Here is a 22,849-nt window from a genome sequence, read left to right as displayed (position 1 = left end):
CTTTCTGTTACTAGCATCATTGACTTTCATTCATCAACCAAAATGATGGACATTGTATAGCTGTCCACTAACTAATATATACCCAAAGGAGGAAGATTTGGGTTCTAATCAAAGAAATCAATGACTCCTTAGACCAAGCGTCCCCAAACTATGGCCCACAGGCCGCATGCGGCCCCCTGAGGCCATTTATCCGGCCCCCACCGCACTTCCGGAAGAGGCACCTCTTTCATTGGTGGTCAGTAAGAGGAGTACTGTATGTGGTGGCCCTCCAATGGTCTGAGGGACAGTGAACTGGCCCCCTGTGTAAAAAGTTTGGGGACCCCTGCCTTAGACAAAGGTGGTAGCTCCTCAATAATAAAGTAGTTCAATTTCAAACAAGATTGACTCTCCATAGTTCCTAGGCAGACTAGATATCCTTGAACATTTCTGGAAAGAATAGATTCTCACATTCTACTCAAACACTGCTTGATCCACTTTCTTCAAATCACTAGTCCAGAAAATATCCTCTTCAGGACCTGCCGCTGGTATGCGTAGGTATGGCACACTATCTAATCTGGGGCCTCAACCGTCCTTCTTTTTTCTTTTTTTAAAAGATTTTATTTATTGATTTTAGGGATAATGGTGATGGGGGAGGAATGGGAAGCATCAACTCCTAGTTGCTTCTTATATGTCCCTTGACTGGGCAAGCCAGGGGTTTTGAACCAGCAACCTCAGCATTCCAGGTCGAATCTCTATTCCACTGAACCACCACAGGTCAGGCATCAAATATTCTTATTTTCTCAAAAACATTATAAATCTGGTAACAACATACCCCTGCTACAACTATGTAACGGCTTAATCAATATAAGCCCAAAGGTAGAGCTGCTTTACAGTCGGTTTTACTTTTTGCCTGAAAGACTGCTTCCATGACAATTCCATCGTAACTTAATCCACCTATCCAAATACCTATCTTTCTGTAGAATAGAACTGAATTAAGGTAGTATGGCAGAAGAGATGGCTGAAGAAATGCCTTTGGTATAACACAGCTTTAAGTAATAGATAGATATGATAGGTAGAATATATCCTTATCACTGCAAGGCTGATGGCTGAGATGATGGCAAACTGTTAGCACGAATCCAGAAAAAAAAAAAGGAAGCTATGAAACTGGCATTTACCTTGGGGTAGCTGCTGGTTCTCAGGAACCCTAGAAAGTAGATTTAATGTGCCAATCAAGTGCAAGGGACAAAGGATAGAAATCCTGGGACCCAGGCAATGTTAGAAGTTGAATCAAGTGCATGCTATCCCCTTCCTCTGCTGAAAGTCAGACCCCCAAAGGATGATGCTCTTAATGGATAAATGGGGGGAAACCACCACCCAGAGGCAGATGGTAGAAATATGGGCCTTTTTTTTTTTCATTTTTCCGAAGCTGGAAACAGGGAGGCAGTCAGACAGACTCCCGCCTGCGCCCGATCGGGATCCACCTGGCATGCCCACAAGGGGGCGATGCTCTGCCCATCTGGGGCGTTGCTCTGTTGCATCCAGAGCCATTCTAGTGCCTGAAGCAGAGGCCACAGAGCCATCCTCAGTGCCCAGGCCATCTTTGCTCCAATGGAGCCTTGGCTGCAGGAGGGGAAGAGAAAGACAGAGAGGAAGGAGAGGGGGAGGGGTGGAGAAGCAAATGGGTGCTTCTCCTGTGTGCCCTGGCCGGGAATCGAACCCAGGACTCCTGCACGCCAGGCCGACACTCTATCACTGAGCCAACTGGCCAGGGCCAGAAATATGGGCTTTTCGGCTTTGGCTCTTGATAGAACAGAAAAAAAAGACAAAAAAATTTCTTTTAGACATTGTAACTCTAAATCTGTACTTAGGCAGTTCTGGGACCAGCATTCATGTTACCTGTATGACCAAAACACCTCATACCAGAAATTTAGTTTAAAATAGTTCTAGATTGGCAATATTCCCAGGTGACTAGTAAGAGTAAGTGCAACTCTCCTCTGAAAGAATTCACCTTAAACCCAGGTCTTGCCTGACCTGGGGTGGTACAGTGGATAAAGTGTCAACCTGGAACACTGAGGTCACCAATTTGAAACCCTGGGCTTGCCTGGTTAAGACACATATGGGAATTGATGACTCCTGCTCCTCCTCCCTTCTCTCTCTCCCTCTCTCTCTCTCTCTCTCTCTCTTTCTCTTTCTCTCTGTCTCTCTCTTCTAAAATGAATAAATAAAATCTTTTTTTTTTAAATCCAGGTCTCAAAGAATCTTTAGAGAGAAAGTTTCTATAAACATGTGCTCATAAATACATCTCAGAACACATACAAGGGAAAATATGAAAGACAGGCTAAGATATATGGAAGATATTGAATATAATGAGAAGGACCAACATGCATCTAATGGGAGTTCTAAAAGTAACTACTAAAGAGCATAAGAGAAAGACAACATCTAATATATAATGGTGGAGAATTTTCCAAAATCAGTGAAATACACAAATTCTAAGTTTCAGGGCATCTTCACTGTGTCTAGTAAACCTAGTACGCTAAGGACAATCTTTCATTTCCCCACATCAAATCCTGGATTGACCACAATGAGGGTTCCCAGTCATGTTGTTCTCAAGAGGAGCCAAAAAAGATGAGTGCAGCTGCTTGAATACACCTCGGGGATTGTCTTTAGAATCCCAAACTGAAATTATGTGTAGTCAACGAAGACCTTTCCTTCAGTCTGAAATTTTATCTGGTAGATGAGCTCTGTTAATTCTAACTGCTAGCTTGGACATTCTGCAGCCTCCAAAAACAAAAACAGAGATAAAAGTATGAATTTTGGTGCAGCATACTGGTAAAAAAAAACACATGCATTTAAAGATCAGATTCACCTTAATTCAAATTCTGACACTTCTACTGTGCTTCAAAACCTACCTATAAAACAGTGGGGGCAGGTTTGAGAATTCAACGATTGAGATAACATAAAATGCCATCCAGATCATCATATAGTATCAACAATCAACAGTTATTTCCTTTTCATCTCACACCCCTCTTCTTAGGTCAAGACTTTCAGATTTTGCCCCAGAATAAGGCCAGATCCATGATTAGCTTTTAAGCAAGTTGTCTACTCTTGACAAAATGGTCATTTTAGGTGTATACCTTTGTTAGAAAATTTGAAAAAAAACTATGACTCTGTTCTCTATTTCTCAATTTCAAGATGTATATGAACAAGTCAGATTTAAGAATTGGATATTGCCTGACCAGGCGGTAGCGCAGTGGATAGAGCATCAGACTGGGATGCGGAGAACCCAGGTTTGAGACCCCGAGGTCACTGGCTTGAGCGCGGGCTCATCTGGTTTGAGCAAGGCTCACCAAGGTGGCTGGCTCAAGCAAGGGGTCACTAGGTCTGCTTTAGCCCCATGGTCAAGGCACATATGAGAAAGCAATCAATGAACAACTAAGGAGCCGCAATGAAGAATTGATGTTTCTCATCTCTCTCCCTTCCTGTCTTTCTGTCCCTATTTGACCCTCTCTCTGACTCTGCCGCCCCCACACACACACACACAAAAGAATTGGATATTGACCAATGTTGGGCAGATAAAATATATTATGCTCACTTTGTTAAAGATGGCGCTTCCCACATGGAAGCCATTGCCCAGGTGATGTTAATGTGTGTTGGGGGTGGGCTGTGGGTTGGCAGGATCCTTGTAGCCTGGGGCTTGGTTTTAGGACTAAGCCTTTCCCACCCTTTTTGATGTGGGGTGGTGCAATCCCATCATGCCTCAGATAAGTGACTTTGTATCAGAGACTTTCCTATTTTGTATATTGGATTAAAGGTTTTGATCTCTACACTATAAAATGGGGGCACAACGGGAGCTTGCTCTCTCGGTTCCTGGGATTATTAGCATTAGAGGAGAGCAGAGAAAGGCCACGTGGAGGAGGCCAGGAGAAGCAGCCAAGATGGCGGAGTGTTGAGTGAGAAGCCAGTTTGTGCAGAGTTTGTGCAGGGAGAAGGAAGGAGATGGGGAATAGAGGTGAATAAGTCTGGTGAGCTAGAAACCTTTGATTCTAGGAAACTCGGATAAGTCAGTAGCTTTGTGAGCACTGAATGTGAGTGGCTTTTGGAGCCCAGTGTGTGCTTTACTTGCCTGCCGGGTGCAAGCTAGAATTAAAGATGACAGCCCATCAGTTTTTGGCTCCATTGTTTCTTTACTGACTGTCTGAATCCAATGCAAACGTGCATGGGCCAGAAGGCTGCTTTGATAGTGGCCCTGGCTACTGGCTTTACAACCAACCAGAATAACCAGTCAATGTAACTCAGGTGGACAGAGCAACTGAAATAGGTAAAAATATATGGTATGGCAAGCTAGGTTTTAAGTCTAGAATTTAGCACTAGCCAGGGAATACTGAAAGACTATGGTCAAGGCAGGCTAGAGAAAACTGGCAAAAGTCGTAAAATGAAAAGCTAGAGATTTAGTTGTTATTCAGGGGCTTCACAATGACTATTAGGGGCCCATCTCCAGATGATCTGGTGGCATGTGTCAGATTCCAGGCATAGAGCACTCTAGCTACAAGTCAGAGCTCAAATCAAGAGTTTATATGACAGGGATGAAAAGCCCAACCCAGAAGGACTAGGCAATATCATTGTTAACCTACCACATAGCATAATGCCTGGAATAAAATAAGTCCTTAATAAACATATGTTTAATGAATGAATGAATGAATGAATGAATGAATGAATGATAGATCAATGGATAAAGCAGTCACAGTGAAGCCAAATAACAATAATGGAACGTCCGTAGTAAGATTAGCATTGAAACTAAGCCTAATCTCTAAAGGTGAGCAGGTTCTTTCAATGGTGAAAGACCGCAGAAGTAGAGGATCAGACAGTTGCTAACATTACATGGGCAGTGTTGGGCAGATAAAATGTATTATGCTCACTTTGTTAAAGATAACAGGAGGAGGCCGTCGCCCAGGTGATATTAATGTGTGTTGGGGTGGGCTAAAGGCAGGCAGAATCCTTTAGCCTGGGGCTTGGTTTTGGGATTAAGCCTTTCCTACCCTTTTTGATGTAGGGCGGTACAATCCTATCATGCCTCAGAGGGTGACTTTGTATTAGAGACTTCCCTGTTTTGTATATTGGATTAAGGCTTTGGATTTCTACACTATAAAATGGGGACGGAAGGAGAGTTTGGCCTCTTGGTTCCTGGGATGATTAGCATGAGAGAGTAGAGCCAGCAGCGGAAGGAGGCCATGTGGAGGAGGCCAGGAGAAGCAGCTAAGATGGCGGAGTGCTGAGTGAGATGCCAGTTTGTGTAGAGTTTGTATCTGGGATAAGGAAGGAGATGGGGAACAGAGGAGAATAAGTCTGGTGAGCTAGAAACCTTTGATTCTAGGAAACTCGGATAAGTCGGTAGCTTTGTGAGCACTGGATGTGACTGGGTTTTGGAGCCCAGTGTGTATTTTTACTTGCCCGCCGGGTGCAAGCTAGAATTAAAGACTATGGCCCACCAGTTTGTGGCTCCATTGTTTCTTTACCGACTGTCCGAATCCAATGCGAACCTGCATGGGCCGGGCTGCTGTGATGGTGGCGCTAGCCGTGCCTCCTGGCTTTACATTTGGCGTAGTCGGCAGGATTCGATACAGATCACAGATTGGCAAGGAGCCTTTGAGCGGTGGAGTAGAGGACTGGCTAGTGTTAGGGTTCCCCATGGCTGTCCTTTTGGGGATCGTATGCTGGCTGACTTTTACAGCCATGCGTGAGGAAACCGAGAGCTCTGTGGAAGAGGCTGCCTGGGACCTGCAAACCGAGCAGCGGAAGGAGCTGGAGGAAATGCAGGAGAAAACGATGCTGACCCTGGAGCTGGAGGAAATGCTGGAGGAGGAGGCCAACCAGGTGTTCGTGATTCGCCTGGAAATGGAGCAAACGCTGGAGGAGGATTCAGAGGTTCGTGAGTTACAGATTGCCCTGGATGTTGTGGAGAGCCAGCAGCAGCAGGAGGCCGGGGCTGAGGCTCAGCAGAATGTTTTGAAATGGGGTTGAATTTTGAGTGTAGTATATGTATGAGTGTATGTGAATCAAGATACTTCTTTCATATTTTAAGTGCACATTGTTATTTTTTCTAAATTCATTGTTTTTCTCTTCTGTTGCATTATACCATAATGTTCACTCCACTGTTACACTTATTTCCAAGTGCATTCAAGGACTTCAAAAAAACAAACAGCACCTGTTGATGTATGCACACTTGTCTGACCATACCCTCCCTAGATCCATGCTTTTTAAAAATTTTTAATTTATTGTGTTTACATAGATTCTAGTGCCCCCCGAACCTAGATCCATGCTTCTTAACCGGCAGACGAAGGATAGGAATATTTACCCCTGTAGTAGTTTTTATTGCTTTATAACAAATTACAACATTAGTGGCTTTAAAAAATAATGATTTCTTAGCTCAGAGTTCTGTAAATCAGAATTCTGAATACAGTGTGGTTGGGCTCTGCTCAGGGTCTCACAGGCTGAAACAAAGGTGCTGGCCAGGCTTCATTCTCATATGGAGCTAAGAGTCCTTTTCCTAATTTACTCAGGTTGTTGGCAGAGTTCAGTTCCCTGCAGCCATAGAACTAAGGTTTCTACTTCTTTCTGATTCCATGTTATCAGCAGGAGGCCAGACCCAGTTCCTAGAGGCTACATTCCACATCACAGTAGATAGTGGCTTTCTGTCAGGCAAGCCAGAGGGCATTTCCCTGACTTCCTCTTCCCCACCAGCAAGAGAAAACTCTGCTTTTAAAGAGCTCATGTGATTAGGTTAGATCCACCCGATAATCTCCCTATCTTAAAGTCAACTGAGTTGTGACTTAAATTACAACTGCAAAATCCCTTCACAGCAGCACCTAGATTAGCCATTGAATTGAATAGCTCAAAGAAAGTGAGCGCACTACGAGCTATAAATCTTGAGGTATATATAAAAATTCTGCCTCTAATAACCCTCAATGTTGAGATGTACCAATTTAAAGAATACCATAAAATTGAAAAGGGAAAAGAGAAATAACCAATTGTTTTCATTATTGTTGTAATACTCAGATACTTCATTCATTAACCGGCTCATTTGCTACAAGTTAGCAAAACTAGAGCAAACTTTAGTTTGCAGAAATCTCTGGTTTTAACAGAAAAATAAAATAAAATAAATGTGTGACCTTAGGCTTGAAGGGAACTGAAGTTTTGCCAGCCTGTAGCTACGTTTGGGATATTGATTTGAAGACTGTTACTGATAAACAAAGGACTCAGAAAGAATCTATAGCCCTCCCCCTTTTCTTGTCCAAAAGACTCAGAGAGGAAAATCTGCTTCAGAAAGGAAATTTTAGGATCCGGCCTGTTGGGCAGGTAAAATATATTATGCTCACTTTGTTAAAGATGGCGCTGCCCACATGGAAACCTGTAGCCCAGGTGATATTAATGTGTGTTGGCGGCAGGTTGTGGGCAGGCAGGATCCTTGTAGCCTGGGGCTTGGTTTTAGGACTAAGCCTTTCTCACCCTTTTTGATGTGGGGTGGTGCAATCCCATCATGCCTCAGATAAATTACTTCGTATTAGAGACTTCCCTATTTTGTATATTGGATTAAAGGTTTTGATTTCTGCACTATAAAGTGGGCAGACTGGGAGCTTGCTCTCGGTTCCTGAGATTAGCATTAGAGCAGAGAGCAGGTTGGAGAGCAGAGTAAGGCCACGTGGAGGAGAGGAGAGGCAGCCAAGATGGCGGAGTGCTGAAAGAGAAGCCAGTTTGTTCAGAGTTTGTGCAGAGAAGGAGATGGGGAACAAAGGAGAATGAGGCTAGTGAGCTAGAAGCCTTTGATTTTAGGAAACTCAGATAAGACAGTAGCTTTGTAAGCACTAAATGAGTGGGTTTTGGAGCCCAGTGTATGTTTTTACATGCCTGCTGGGTGCAAGCTAGGATTAAAGATGATGGCCCACCAGTTCTTGGCTCCATTGTTTCATTACCGTCTGTCCGAATCTAATGCGAACCTGCACGGGCCGGTGGCCGTGATGGTGGCCATGGCTGCCGGCTTTACAGAAATCTAAGACCCCTAGTCCCCACCCTTTTTCTTCTTCATCCAAAATGTCACATATAACAAGTGTTGCCTCTCTGCCTTTGGAGTTTTCACGCATATGTGAATTCCTCATGTGCATGTTGTAAGGTATTTTCCCCCACCAAGGAAGAAGGAAGGGGCCGGAGCCGCAAAGTGTAGAATAATAAAAGGCTTTATTGAGTACAGAGCACATCCCGCCTGGGGATGTTCCTGGTCCCGGGGACACAGAGGCCAGGGAAGTCGCATGGAGTGACCTGTGTAAAGCTTGCACCTGGTGGGCAAGTAAAAACACACACTGGGCTCTAAAACCCACTCACTCAGTGCTCACAAAGCTACTGACTTATCCGAGTTTCCTAGAATCAAAGGTTTCTAGCTCACCAGATTTATTCACCTCTGTTCCCCATCTCCTTCTCTCTGCACAAACTCTGCACAAACTGGCTTCTCCTTCAGCACTCTGCCATCTTGGCTGCTTCTCCTGGCCTCCTCCACATGGCCTTTCTCTGCTCTCTGCTCTAATGCTAATCTCAGGAACCGAGAGCAAGCTCCCAGTCTGCCCCATTTTATAGTGCAGAAATCCAGATCTTTAATCCAATATACAAAATAGGGAAGTCTCTAATACAAAGTCACTTATCTGAGGCATGATGGGATTGCACCACCTCACATCAAAAAGGCTGAGAAAGGCTTAGTCCTAAAACCAAGCCCCAGGCTACAAGGATCCTGCCTGCCCACAGCCCGCCCCCAACACACATTAATATCACCTGGGCAACGGGCTTCCATGTGAGCAGTGCCATCTTTAACAAAGTGAGCATAATATATTTTATCTGCCCAACAGTTGGCTATGAAACTTTGCATAAATAGCCTAACTCTTCCAAACCTTAGTTTCCCTACCTATAAAATGGGGATAATAGTATTATTTTCCTCAGATAGTGTATGGAATAAGTGAAATAATATATGCAAAGTACTAATACAATGTCTAGCACTAACTGTTGGGCAGATAAAATATATTATGCTCACTTTGTTAAAGATGGCGCTGCCCATGTGGAAGCCATCACCCAGGTGATAATGTGTGTTGGGGGCGAGCTGTGGGCAGGCAGGATCCTTGTAGCCTGGGGCTTGGTTTTAGGACTAAGCCTTTCTCAGCCTTTTTGATGTGAGGTGGTGCAATCCCATCATGCCTCAGATAAGTGACTTCTATTAGAGACTTCCCTATTTTGTATATTGGATTAAGGTTTTGATTTCTGCACTATAAAGTGGGGTAGACCCAGAGCTTGCTCTCTCTCAGTTCCTGAGATTAACATTAGAGAGGAGAGCAGAGGAAGGCCATGAGGAGGAGGCCAAGAGAAGCACCCAAGATGGTGGAGTGCTGAGTGAGAAGCCAATTTATACAGAGTTTGTGCAGGAAGAAGGAAGGAAATGGGGAACAGAGGTGAATAAGTCTGGTGAGCTAGAAACCTTTGATTCTAGGAAACTCGGATAAGTCAGTAGCTTTGTGAGCACTGAATGAGTGGGTTCTAGAGCCCAGTGTGTGATTTACTTGCCCACTGGGTGCAAGCTAGGATTAAATATGATGGCCCACCAGTTTTTGGCTCCATTGTTTCTTTACCGACTGTCCGAATCCAATGCGAACCTGCATGGGCCAGGCGGCTGTGATAGTGGCCGTGGATACTGGCTTTACACTAACTTAATGATAGCAATTATTTTATTGTCATTAAGTGATATATAAAATGTGAAACTATCTCAGAAAGTATAAAAAGCTATTCTAATGTAATGTGTGGATGAAAACCAGGCCACATGCTGAACCTGACAAGCACAGAGAAAGCCTACACGGTGGCCTTGAAAACTCAGAGACCTAAAGTGATCACACAGGATGGTCTGAAATTAAAACTTTCTAACTAAAAGCAGTTCATGGCAGGTAGTCATGTCCTAGGAAGGTATTTTTCTCTGACAAAGGTCAAGCTGACCTTAATCTAGCCTGTCCGTTATCTTTTGAATCTACAATATTGTACCTGATAACATGCAGGTAAACTTCTTTTCCTGCCCCACCCTCAGGGAAAGTGCCTCAGGACAGGAATCCACAAATCCCCACATTGTTACTGTTATCATGTTAATTAGCTATGAACTATCTTATTCCCACCTACATAAAAGAAGTTTCAGTACTTTTTATCCAATTACAGACATATCCCTGCCTTGTTTTTTCCTACCTCCCTAATTTATCACCAATCAAATCAATTTCATGTAACCCCCTTATGTCTCTGTATACAGTAAGTGGTGAAATAACCATTTTCCGGGGACTTTCTCAATCCATTGATAGTTTGGTTCCCAGCAATTGTCAATAGTTTGGCTCAATGTGTGTAAAGCCTAGAGTGTGTTTTACTTGCCCGCTGGGTGCAAGCTAGGATTAAATATGATGGCCCACCAGTTTTTGGCTCCATTGTTTCTTTACCGACTGTTCAAATCCAATGCGAATATTTAAACTCATAAAAATATTCTTACAGGTTTAGAAGTTTTTTTTTTTAAGTCTACACATGTCACTAGGTACACAGTACCATTAGATAGGTACTCTGTACATATGTGGACATGTTTAATATTTACACCTTTATGACACATATATTTAATATAGCGCCTTAATCATGTACTTGAAATTACCATTTATCTTTGTTTCTGAACACATTCAGTATAAACATATCAGTATATATTCCCAAAATAAAAAAACAAAAAGAGGGTTTATAAGTATCTTTAAATAGATTAAAGGTTTTATATGGACTTAGTCGCTATAATTTAACCAGTGGATAGAAATGACAGAAATGCAGACTTAGGCTAAATACAATGAAAAATTGTGTTTAACATTGATCAAAAAATAGATTGGGTAAATAGTAAGCTCCATGTCTCTGAGTGATCACTTAGGAAAGTTTATAAAAGAAATTCATGTGTCAGATATTAGACTGAGGCCTGACCTATGGTGGTGCAGTGGAAAAAGCGTCTACCTGCAACACTGAAATTGCCGGTTCAAAACCCTGGGCATATGTGGGAGTTGACGCTTCCTGCTCAGGCTCCCTCTTCTCTCTCTCTCCTCTCTAAATGAAAAAAAATTAAAAAATATTTTTAAAAAGATATGAGACTAGACTAGTGATCTCTTTATTACAAAATATCTTTTGTTTATTTTTTTTAATTTTTTAAAAATTCATTTTAGAGAGGAGAGAGAGAAAGGGAGGAGGAGCAGGAAGCATCAATTCCCATATGTGCCTTGACCAGACAAGTGCAGGGTTTTGAACCAGCGACATCAGCATTCCAGGTTGACGTTTTATCCACTGCATCACCACAGGTCAGGCTAAAATATCTTTTATTTTTAACAACTTGTTAATTGGGCAGATACAATGACTTTGGCAAATTTGATTAAAAGAACAAAATAATGCTATCCAAATTGAATAATTTATTGCTTGTGTGAGGCTTGCCTTCTTTTACACTTAAGTAGAACTTACACTGTTTCTACAAACAGCAGATATCAATATTTAAAGGAATTAATAGTGATCAAGTCATTAAGGCAGTCATCTTGGTAGCAAACTTTTATTGAAATCCTGCACAACTCAGGCTTTATAAAAAGCCAACATAATTGAAAAATGAAAAATGGGTTCTCCCTTGTTGGTCAAATAAGTTTGTAAATATGATGTATATGTTTGCTTGCTTTGGGTGTGGGAGGCAGGCTGTAAGCTGGCAAAATCATTATATCCTAAGGTTTAGTTTTAAGACTATAAGCCTTTCCCTCCCTTATAATACTAAGGTCTTCTCAAAACTAAGCTTTTCCCCACACCCTTGACTGTTGCATGACAGGGGGTGGTATACTCTTATGAGGAATCCCATTATGCCTCAGATAAGTGGCTTTATATCAGCAACTTTCTTTTGTATATTGGCTTAAAGGCTTTAATTTTCTACACTATAAAATGAGGCAGACCAGGGGCTCTCGCTGTCTCGGTTCCCACTATCAGCACTGCAGAGGCCTCCCTGATCCCTTGCCCTCTATGGGAAAAGCAGGTTTTCTGCTTTTCCCTTGGTTTCTCTTGTGGCTTGCCCGTCTTCATGAGACACCAATAAACTGAATGGCCTACCATCCTCCAACTCTGCCATTTCTTTATCGTCTGTCTGCCCAAATTCAATGAGAGAACCTGCATGTGAATGGCCATGATGGTGGCCCCTGGCCATACATCCCTCTAAAGCCTTAAGTACCCAAAGCTTGAAACGGTTGAAATTGAAAAGTAAGCAAACAAAACAACAACTCCCTTGCAGCAAATTCTGCTAAAATACTTAACAATATTGAACAATTCACAAATTTGCGTGTTATCCTTGCACAAGGGTAATGCTAGTCTTCTCTGTGTTGTTCCAATTTTAGTATATGTGTTGCTGAAGTGAGCACAGGACTTGTGATCTGTAAAGTCCCTTCCAATTGCAGAGTCTATGAAATTCCAGTTGTTGCTGTTGAGTGTGTATGCACATGTGGGCACATGTTAATTTGGTGATTGATATTTCTTTTTTTTTTTAATTTATTTATTTATTCATTTTAGAGAGGAGAGAGGGGGGAGAGAGAGAGAGAGAGAGAGAGAGAGAAGGGAGAGGAGCAGGAAGCATCAACTCCCATATGTGCCTTGACCAGGGAAGCCAGGGTTTTGAACCGGCAACCTCAGTGTTTCCAGGTTGACGCTTTATCCACTGTGCCACCACAGGTCAGGCAATTGATATTTCTATATAAATGTTGGCCATTACATGAAGTTCCAGCAATTAAAAAAATATATAAATATATAGGCCCTGGCCGGTTGGCTCAGCGGTAGAGCGTCGGCCTGGTGTGCAGGGGACCCGGGTTCGATTCCCGGCCAGGGCACATAGGAGAAGCGCCCATTTGCTTCTCCACCCCCCCTCCTTCCTCTCTGTCTCTCTCTTCCCCTCCCGCAGCTGAGGCTCCATTGGAGCAGAGATGGCCCGGGCGCTGGGGATGGTTCCTTGGCCTCTGCCCCAGGCGCTAGAGTGGCTCTGGTCTTGGCAGAGCGACGCCCCGGAGGGGCAGAGCATCGCCCCCTGGTGGGCAGAGCTTCACCCCTGGTGGGCGTGCTGGGTGGATCCCGGTCGGGCACATGTGGGAGTCTGTCTGTCTCTCCCTGTTTCCAGCTTCGGAAAAATACCAAAAAAAAACAAAAACAAAACAAACAAACAAACAAACAAAAAAAAAATATATATATATATAAATGAATGTTGTGGGAGAAAAACAAAAGATTTCTTCTCTAGTTTTTGACCTGGAGTTATTTTTGAAGCATAAAGTACATATATCTTAGTTTCTCTCTTTTTAGATCAGGCCATATGCTCTGCTTATTGTTTTGAAGAACAACATTATACTTAGTCTATATAATTAGAAGCGAACCTCTAACATTATACATTGCAGCTAGAAGCACCACATCAATCTGTCATGTCACAGTTGCTCTGGAAATTGTTATGACCATTCCCTTTGTATGTTAGGCCTACTGTGCAGAAAATATGACTTTTTTACCTGGTGGACTAATTATATTACAAGATTCACTTTGTGGGTATTTTTTCCAAGTTTATCTTCTTAGTGGCACTTATTAAACTGTTCCATAAACTAAACTGTGTTTCAGAAGCTAAGAGTCTAAGCTAAGTTCCAGAAGCTAAGGAATAGGCCCAGAACCTACAGTCATGCACTATATTAGGAACCAATCTCAAGTCTTAATTGTATAGAAGTCCACCTTGTATATGATTGGTTAGATATATCCTTGCACTATTTTCCCCTTCTATACAAAGTAATGCATATTCACTGATGAAAATTCAATCATTATATAAAGGCACCAATAAGGAACTAATCTCTCACTATCATTTTAATCAGCAACAAAAGACAACCACCATCATTGATATGTAAAACATTCTTACAGAATTCTCTATGCTTATGTACACACACATATATACATATATATGTAAATAACTTTACATAAGTGGGATTATTCCACATGCAGTATTGTATAACTGTTTTCATTTAACATATCATGTGCTCTTATCATGTGAGTGAATGTAGAGAATAAACCCTTATAACTTATGGTTAGCACATTATTCCTATCTGCTAGCAACCCTTCCTTGGAAAAAAAAAACATCCATTATATACTCCATGTGGAATAGAGATGTGTAAAAACATCCATTACATACTCCATGTGAAGCAGAGATGTCTGAAAACATCCGTTACATACTTCCTCCAAATGAGGAAGACAATCGCAGCACTATCTCCCCACATAGTTTGTGGCAGGAAATCAGCTCAACTAGGCCTAACAAATGACAGTTAGCTAGAGGGATTACTAAAATCAATCAATATTGTCTCTGAGACTTAATATCTGCATACTGAGGGAAAGTCTCATGTACTTTGGGAAGGAGATTTGTTAACATATTGTAAACTGAAATTGCTTACAGCCATCTTTGCTGACTACAAAAAGGAAGTTATCTACAATAGCATAATTGAAGCCAAAGTACAAAAAGAAGCAGAGATAAGCAAAGATGAGAAGTAGACAAGGAGACTATTGATATCTCTTGGACCCTGGATTCAGCACTGGACTATATAGTCAGTGCTGCTATAAGGCAACATATGCTCTCTTAAAAACCACTGCACTATGCAGTTGTTCAATAAAACCCACTGGCTTTATGGAGGAAATGGGACTAAGAGTAGTACAACATTTAAAAACTTTGTGACACCCACACAAAAAGATAGAAACCTAATAAAAATGTTAAATGGTTAAGAAATAAAGGCCCTGGCTGGTTTGCTCAACGATAGAGCATCAGCCCAGCATGTGTAAGTCCCATGTCCGATTCCCGGTCAGGGCACACAGGAGAAGCAGCCATCTGCTTCTCCACCTCTGCACCCTCATTTCTTTATACCTCTCTGTCTTTCTCTTTCTTCCCTTCCCTTAGCCATGGCAGGAAACGTTTGAGCATGTTAACTCCAGGCACTAAAGACGGCTCCACGGCCTCGCCTCAGGCACTAAAATAGCTCAGTTGCTGAGCAACAGTGCAGTGGCCCCAGATGAACAGAGCATCACTACCCTGTAGGGGTCTTGTTGGGTGGATTCCAGTTGGGGTGCATGTGGGAGTCTGTCTGCCTCCCTGCCTCTCACTTAATAAATAAAAAAAGGGGGAGAAGCCTGACCAGGTGGTGGCACAGTGGATAGAGCATTGGACTGGGATGCAGAGGACCCAGGTTCAAGAACCCGAGGTCGCCAGCTTGAGCGCAGGTTCATCTGGCTTGAGCAAAAAAAAAAAAAAAAAAAAGCTCACCAGCTTGGACCCAAGGTTGCTGGCTGGCTCGAGCAAGGGGTTACTTGGTCTGCTGAAGGCCCCCGGTCAAGGCACATATGAGAAAGCAATCAATGAAGAACTAAGGTGTCACAACGAAAAACTAATGATTGATGCTTCTCATCTCTCTCCATTCCTGTCTGTCCCTATCTATCCCTCTCTCTGACTTTCTCTCTGTCCCTGTAAAAAAAAGGGGGGGGGGGAGGAAAAAAAAGAAAGAAATACAGCACTTTATTTTGAAAAAAGACCTGGCCTGACCTGTGGTGGCGCAGTGGATAAAACATCGACCTGGAAATGTTGAGGTCACCAGTTCGAAACCCTGGGCTTGCCTGGTCAAGGCACATATGGGAGTTGATGCTTCCTGCTCCTCCTCCCCTTCTCTCTCTCCTCTCTCTCTCCCCCCCTCCTTTCTAAAATGAATAAATAAAAAAATTAAGAAAAAAAAAAGACCTGAACTCTGCTTGTGGAAATGTGCATCAGCAGGGTTGCTGCCTGTGAGTTGTTGCAAAGTGATGAAAGGTTATCTGAAATCAGAGGGAAAGTTGTAACACTAGATGTGGATTGGTGAGACTCAAAACACAATGAACTGAGGTAGCTAGTAGATGTTTGAGGTGTGTGTGCATGTATTTTGTGTATTCCTAAATGACATAATGCTGGGTGTAGTTTTCTGCTTTCACCTAGTATCCCTGGCTAACAAAATTGCACATAAGCAAATGCAAAATTCACCTTATGTTCAAATTGTTCTCAACACATTAATCACAAATAAACAGGCAAATGTTATTAGCAGTCTTTAGTTGATTATGTAAATGAATAAATTCCCATTTCTTGTTTAAGATAATTCCAATAAGCTTTCTTCCCGAGTCCTGAACAGTAATAATGGCTACTTCGTGTTGCATCACATGACAGTAGCACATTTAAATCCCAGGGTAGCCTTTCTGTGTCTCTTAACACATTCATAGACTATCTTTCTCTAACTTTCAGTTCTTGTGCACTGAGAAATTGAAATTTCATTTTAATATTAACATAAACACACCATCATTAAGTTGAGGTGGATTTGAAAAAGGATATAAAGATTCCAAAGCCAAATAGAAATGTTTATTTTAATTTTTTTACTATTATAATCTGTAACACAACGAATGTTTCTAACAGATAATTGGTGGTTGATGATTATAGAATTTTATCTTGGCCCTGATAAGTCTAGTCAGTTTCAAAATTATGATACTTCAAAATCCATAACAACTTTCACAGAGATTTCAATATTAAATGTTTTCATGTCAATATTGTATCTGAAATCACCTAACCCTGTACATAAAGAGTCTATGCACATTAGTGTTGTCACTGATGTTCTGAGTAACTACCGCTGGGCTAGGAAAACTGGCCCCTAGGATACCAGCAGTTTGTATTCTTTTCTTTTTTTTTCAAAGAGAGAGAGAGATAGACAGGGACAGACAGCCAGGAACGGAGAGAGATGAGAAGCATCAATCATTAGTTTTTCATTGCGCATTGCAACACCTTAGTTGTTCATTGATTGCTTTCTCATATGTGCCTTGACCGCGGGCTTTCAGCAGACTGAGTAACCCCTTGCTGGAGCCAGCAACCTTGGGTTCAAGCTGGTGGGCTTTTTGCTCAAACCAGATGAGCCCATGCTTAATCTGGGGACCTCGGGGTCTTGAACCTGGGTCCTCTGCATCCCAGTCCAATGCTCTATCCACTGTGCCACCGCCTGGTCAGGCACAGCAGTTTGTATTCTTGCCAATAGGAGACAGAAAGCAGCCCACAAAGTTGTTCCATACTCTATCTAGCTCAATGGTAGTCAACCTGGTCCCTACCGCCCACTAGTGAGCGTTCCAGCGTTCATGGTGGGCAGTAGCGGAGCAACCAAAGTATAAATAAAAAGATAGATTTAACTATAGTAAATTGTTTTATAAGATTTATTCTGGGCCCTGGCCAGTTGGCTCAGCGGTAGAGCATTGGCCTAGCGTGCGGAGGACCCGGGTTCGATTCCCGGCCAGGGCACACAGGAGAAGCGCCCATTTGCTTCTCCACCCCGCCTCCTTCCTCTGTCTCTCTCTTCCCCTCCCGCAGCCAAGGCTCCATTGGAGCAAAGATGGCCCGGGCGCTGGGGATGGCTCTGTGGCCTCTACCTCAGGCGCTAGAGTGGCTCTGGTCGCAACATGGCGACGCCCAGGATGGGCAGAGCATCGCCCCCTGGTGGGCAGAGCGTCGCCCCTGGTGGGCGTGCCGGGTGGATCCTGGTCGGGCGCATGCGGGAGTCTGTCTGACTGTCTCTCCCCGTTTCCAGCTTCAGAAAAATGAAAAAAAAAAAAAAAAAAAAAGATTTATTCTGGCCTGACCAGGCGGTGGCTCAGTGGATAGAGCGTCTGACTGGGATGCGGAGGACCCAGGTTCGAGACTCCGAGGTCGCCAGCTTGAGCACGGGCTCATCTGGCTTGAGCAAAAGCTCACCAGCTTGAACCCAAGGTCTCTGGCTCGAGCAAGGGGTTACTCGGTCTGCTGAAGGCCCATGTTCAAGGCACATATGAGAAAGCAATCAATGAACAACTAAGGTGTCGCAAGGAAAAACTGATGATTGATGCTTCTCATCTCTCTGCTCCTGTCTGTCCCTATCTATCCCTCTCTCTGTCTCTGTAAAAAAAAAAAAATCCAAACAAACAAAAAAAGATTTATTCTGACAAACAGCAAAAATCCAACATAAAGTACTTGGTAAATAATTATTATTATATACTTTAACTTGCTGTAACTCTGCTTTATAAATTTTATAAAGTAAAGTTACTTCCCTACTTCATAAATCACCATTCCTGTGGAACCGGTGGGAGGTTAGAAAATTTTACTACTAACAGAGATACAAAAGTAGGTGGTAGGTATGAAAAAGTTGACTACCCTTGCTCTAGCTTATGGAAGTCCTAAGTAGAATTCACGCTACGCAGATAAGGAAGCATAAAAGGTTTCCATAAACCCACCTTAGTCTTAGAGCTATGTAGCTTTTAAAATCATTGTGAACAAGCTAGATGGAAAAGGCTTTGTCCTCATTTATATCTGTAAGTATCATTCTGTTTTGGACCTGATTCAAATTATCAGTACTTTCAGTTGTAGAAATACAAACCTATGGACAAGGGGTTGGCAAAATTTTTTTGTAAAGAGCTTTAGAATAAATAGCCTTGGCAGGTTGGCTTAGTGGATAGAGCATCCACCCAGCAGGGAGACATCTGGGGTTTGGTCCCGGGTTCAGTCCTGGGTTTAATCCCAAATCAGGGCACACATGAGAAGCGACCCTGTGCTTCTCTTCCCCTCACTCTCCCCCTTCTCTCTCTCTTCCTCTCCTGCAGCCAGTGGCTCAATTGGTTTGAGCATCAGACAGAGACAGGGTTACTGGGTGGATTCCGGTCAAGGTGCATGCAGCAGTCTGTCTATCTCCCATCACTTAAAAAAATAAAAATAAAGAGCTTGGAAGTAATTATTTTCAGCTTTGTGGGGCACAAATAGTCCTGGCTGTGCCAAAAAAAAATTATTTACAAAAACAGACAGCAGGACAGATTTGTCCAGTGTACCATAATTTGCCAACCCCTGCTTTGGGCCAATAGTTTTCATTTTCATGGTTTTAAATGAAGCCTTGGGTCAGTCTCTGGAGGCTTAGAGAGGCTAAGCAGGAAGGGACCTGGCTCTCCCTGCTTCAACCAGAGAAGTTTTTATTTTTATAAGATATGGACATTTACATGAAATGAGTTCCTTTTAAAAGTGTTCCATTTCTAATAAGAAGAAAGATTCTTTGGACTAAATCTAAAACCCGCTGCTTCAAAACTGAAGAACAGATGTTTCAGGCAAAACAAATACATCTTTTCACATCTTTAAAACAGATGATAGTTACATGTTATTAACCAATGTTGCCCCAATAAATTTAATGTTTTTGAAAAGGATGATAGGCAGTCCTTATGTGTTTTAACATTCTCAGAAAAATTCACTTTTTCATACCATTGATAAAAGCATTTAAATAGACAACTTTAATAGCTTTAAAAATGTTATCAGCTTATCATTCCTATTCTATTTGACTTTTCTTTTGTATAATGTTTAAGGTATCTTAAAAGGTCCCAGAGAGGTGGTCCGGTAGAGTGAAAAAAGCACCAAATTAGGACTCCGTATTTGTCTTCATCGCTAGATTGCAATCTCCTGGAAGACAGGAACTAAGTTGTCTTCTTCATTGTTGAATTATCCTCAGCACCTAGAATAGTACATGATAACAAACTTTAAATTTTAAGGCAAACATAAACTTAATATTAGATAACTAGGAGGAGAATAAATTCAGGTAGCTTATTTACTTAGATGTTTCCACAATTCCTAAGGAAAAAAATAATCTTTCCTAGTGAGAAATAAAACAAATAGTACTTTGAGACCCATTTTTGTACCTAGAAAATTAATATGTTTAAAATACATAAAAACTGCCCTGATCAGGTAGCTCAGTTGGTTAGAGCGTGGTCCTGATACACCAAGGTTGCTGTTGGATCCTTGTCAGGACACATACAAGAATCAACCAACGAATGCATAAATAAGTAGAAAAACAAATCGATGTTTCTCTCTCTCTCTCTCTCTCTTTCTCTCTTCCTTTCTAAAATCAATCAATTTTTTTAAACCTTAAAAACCACATAAAAACAATTACTGGATTATGACAAAAGTCATATCCTCACAATGGTCTACAGATCCCTTGCCTGCAATTCTAAATTCCAAAAAGCTCTAGAAACCAAAAAGTTCTGTTTCCTATTTTTAGTAAATTATTTGATAGTCAAATTGACCTAACCTAAACTTACTTGGCAGTAGTATCTGACCTAAACTAAATGAGGCTATTTACTGGCATTTATTTACCCCATATGAATAATCACATGGTTTGCTGCAAAAAATATTACCATATTTAAATATACAGCATTTTCCCGGAACTCCCTGGGTTGTACAGTACACAGTACGTGGCATTTGGTTTTACACAAGTCTGCCAGACAACGCCAGATCTTTTCCTGGTTCCTTTCCAAGGAGGAATCTAGAGTTTTATTCCAGCTTTTTTGAGTCCATTCCCCTGGTCCCAATCCAATCTTTTCTGCTGTCATCTCGAGCAATACTTGAGGCTGTGCAAACAGCTGAGACTCTTCCTGTCATGTCAGTGGGAGAAATAAATGTACTTCACTATCATATAGAAGGTTAATGTTATCACTTTGTCAGTGATCCATTGTTCAAGAAAGAACATCTTAGTCTTTTATAAAGAATGTATTTTCATCACTGGACATTGGGCAGTCAAGGGTTAGAATTTAGTTACTTTCTCTTAGCCATGCAGAGGTTTCTGCTCAGTATATAGTATCTACCATTTGACTGACGCCCATCTTGGCCAGTATGTAAGAATTTCTCTCACATTAAGTGTGGACAGCAATGGACAATTGTACAGGAAAAAATAACCGGAGGCCTTAACTGGTTCAGTTCCAGTAATAAATCCATCATTATTTCATGAAACTGGCACACTCCCCAGTATCTTTCATGGACCCCACCCTGTGGCCCGCAGGACCATTATCTAGGGATCTCAATTAGAGTAAATAGGGCGCGCTATTCCTGTAACACTAGAGGTGGTGGACCTGCCTATGCCCCAGGGTGGGCTATTCTGGGCATGGATAAATTAAGAGGATGTAAACGCAAACTGCAATGCCAATGTTTCCCGAGAGCATTTCTTCTTAAGAAAAAAAAACAAAAAAACAGAAAAACAAAAACTCAAATCACCCCTGAAAATGCCTCTCTCAGGAACCGCAGAATTAGAGGGTAAGAAGCTCTACTGGACCCCCACCTACATCGGGCGCCCTCCCTCAGAGCCGGGGTACCACTCAGCTCCTGCGCAGGTTCTAGACTCCTCCCTTCTGGAGCTCATCCCCACCCTTCTGGGCTACTTCCGGCCTTCACCAAACGCCCTCTACGCGCTTCCGTCGTTTTGATAGGCTTCTGGGGCCGAAGAAATCCGAGCTCTGCCTCCCTGGGACCGCCCCCTTTTCTCTTAGCCCCGCCCACGCTTTAAACGGCCCCGCCCGAAATCTCGCGAGGGTAGGTGCGCGTCCGTATTTTGCGGCCAACTAGCTCTAGCAGCTGCTGTAATTGCTGCTGCGGGAGAAACTGGAGCTGCTGTACTCCTCGCGCCCGCCCTCCCTGACTGAGGAGAGCCACCGCCTCTTCTCTCGCTCTCCTTATACACCTATTGCCGGGAGCGGCGGCAGCAACAGTCCCTGGACCCGGCGCCGTCTCATCTCATCAGACGGCCGCTTTGCCGGTCATTCCCGCAGCCGGCAGCTGACGGCGAACCCCCCCCCTCCCCGGGCTCCTAGCCGGTTTCTCGCCCCAGATCTTCTGCTCCCGACTCTTCCTCGCGCGGGACACTCCTCCCCACGGTCTCGCCGGGGTGGAGGACGACGAGGAGGAGACGAGAGTCACCCTCCCAGGCGGCGTCGGCCCCCTCACCCGCGGGTGTGTCCTATAAATGGCGTCGGAAAGCGACACCGAGGAATTCTTTGATGCCCCTGAAGATGTGCACCTAGGGGGCGGCTACCCTGTAGGGTAAGTAGCCTTGGCCCAGAAACTGGGCGTCGCGGTCCCCTGGCTTCCCCTGTGCCTTCCCCCTCCACCCCTCACAGGTCCCGCTGTGTCCGCCCCGCTGCTTCTCTGTCTCGGGCGCTTCAGAGTGAGTCGGGGGTGGGGGATCGCCCACCTCGGGCAAACCCCTTCCTTTCCCTGGTGAAAGGCGCCCGTTCTCGTCTTGTCCGGCTTTCTGCGAGGTGGGACAGCTGACATGCCTGAGAGCCGGCAGTTGGTGTTTGTGGGGTTCTCAGAGCTTACCTTTGAAACATCCGTTTTCGCCGTGGAGACCGTAGATTAAAGGAGCAGTGACAGAATAAATTGCATTTTCCATGTTGCTCTTTTGCCACTAACTTACCTATTCGTTTTAGAGGTAGTTGTAACTCTCCCGATTTGCCGTCCTGTTTTCCCTGCACAGAAAGAAAAGGAGCGGCGGTAAGGGTTGGGTGTTTACTTAGGCAAGTGCTCCTAGCTGATGTGCTCTATCAACAGTGTTTTATTAAAATACCACCTTACCGCGAGGGAAAGGAAATCGAAGGTCCTTTACCATTACTGAGAATGCGGTCTTAAAAGGGAGCCGCACAGAAGTGTACACAGCCGGCTACAGAAACAAACAAGTGCTGAGTAATCTGGTGGTTTGGAAGGAGAGCCACGGCTTTGTGCTCTTTTATCTAATTCTGCAAGATGTTTTAGTGGTGATTAATATGGGAGATTCTGAGTAGGAAGTACCGTAGTTGGAAAGCTTCCCTTTACTGGGACTTCTCATTACCCGCTCCTCCACTATTCAAAGTTGGAATAATGTTTATAGCGATCTCGCCGAACTTTTCTATGGACTTGCGTGGGACTAGAGGTGGTAAAATATATTTTCATGCTGTA

The 22,849-nt window shown here is 43.1% G+C and overlaps 1 protein-coding gene, 1 long non-coding RNA gene and 1 other non-coding gene across 4 annotated transcripts in view; 1 reads left to right on the top strand and 2 right to left on the bottom strand.

Annotated features, from left to right (window-relative positions):
- Positions 1-12,336: 12,336 nt before the first annotated feature.
- On the bottom strand, positions 12,337-12,443 carry LOC136317962 (U6 spliceosomal RNA). Its single transcript, XR_010727950.1, has one exon. It is a non-coding gene; the product is annotated as a U6 spliceosomal RNA (small nuclear RNA).
- Positions 12,444-19,475: 7,032 nt separating this feature from the next.
- On the bottom strand, positions 19,476-22,598 carry LOC136316852 (uncharacterized). Its single transcript, XR_010727809.1, has 3 exons — positions 22,490-22,598; positions 22,235-22,383; positions 19,476-19,601 (listed from the first exon to the last, which is right to left on the bottom strand). It is a non-coding gene; the product is annotated as an uncharacterized lncRNA (long non-coding RNA).
- WDR44 (WD repeat domain 44) overlaps positions 21,476-22,849 on the top strand; it is a 103,916-nt gene continuing 102,542 nt past the window's right edge. For both annotated transcript variants that reach the window (XM_066249158.1, XM_066249157.1), the window contains exon 1: positions 21,476-21,955. Coding sequence is in view for 1 of the 2 variants with exons in the window: in XM_066249157.1 (XP_066105254.1) it covers positions 21,879-21,955 (77 nt within the window). In the remaining variant the exon portion in view is untranslated. The remainder of the gene's footprint in view (positions 21,956-22,849) is intronic.

Source organism: Saccopteryx bilineata, chromosome X, assembly GCF_036850765.1.
Source record: "Saccopteryx bilineata isolate mSacBil1 chromosome X, mSacBil1_pri_phased_curated, whole genome shotgun sequence".
Classification (NCBI taxonomy): domain Eukaryota; kingdom Metazoa; phylum Chordata; class Mammalia; order Chiroptera; family Emballonuridae; genus Saccopteryx; species Saccopteryx bilineata.
The sequence above is the reverse complement of the archived record's forward strand: the minus strand, read 5'-3'. Positions and strand labels throughout refer to the sequence as shown.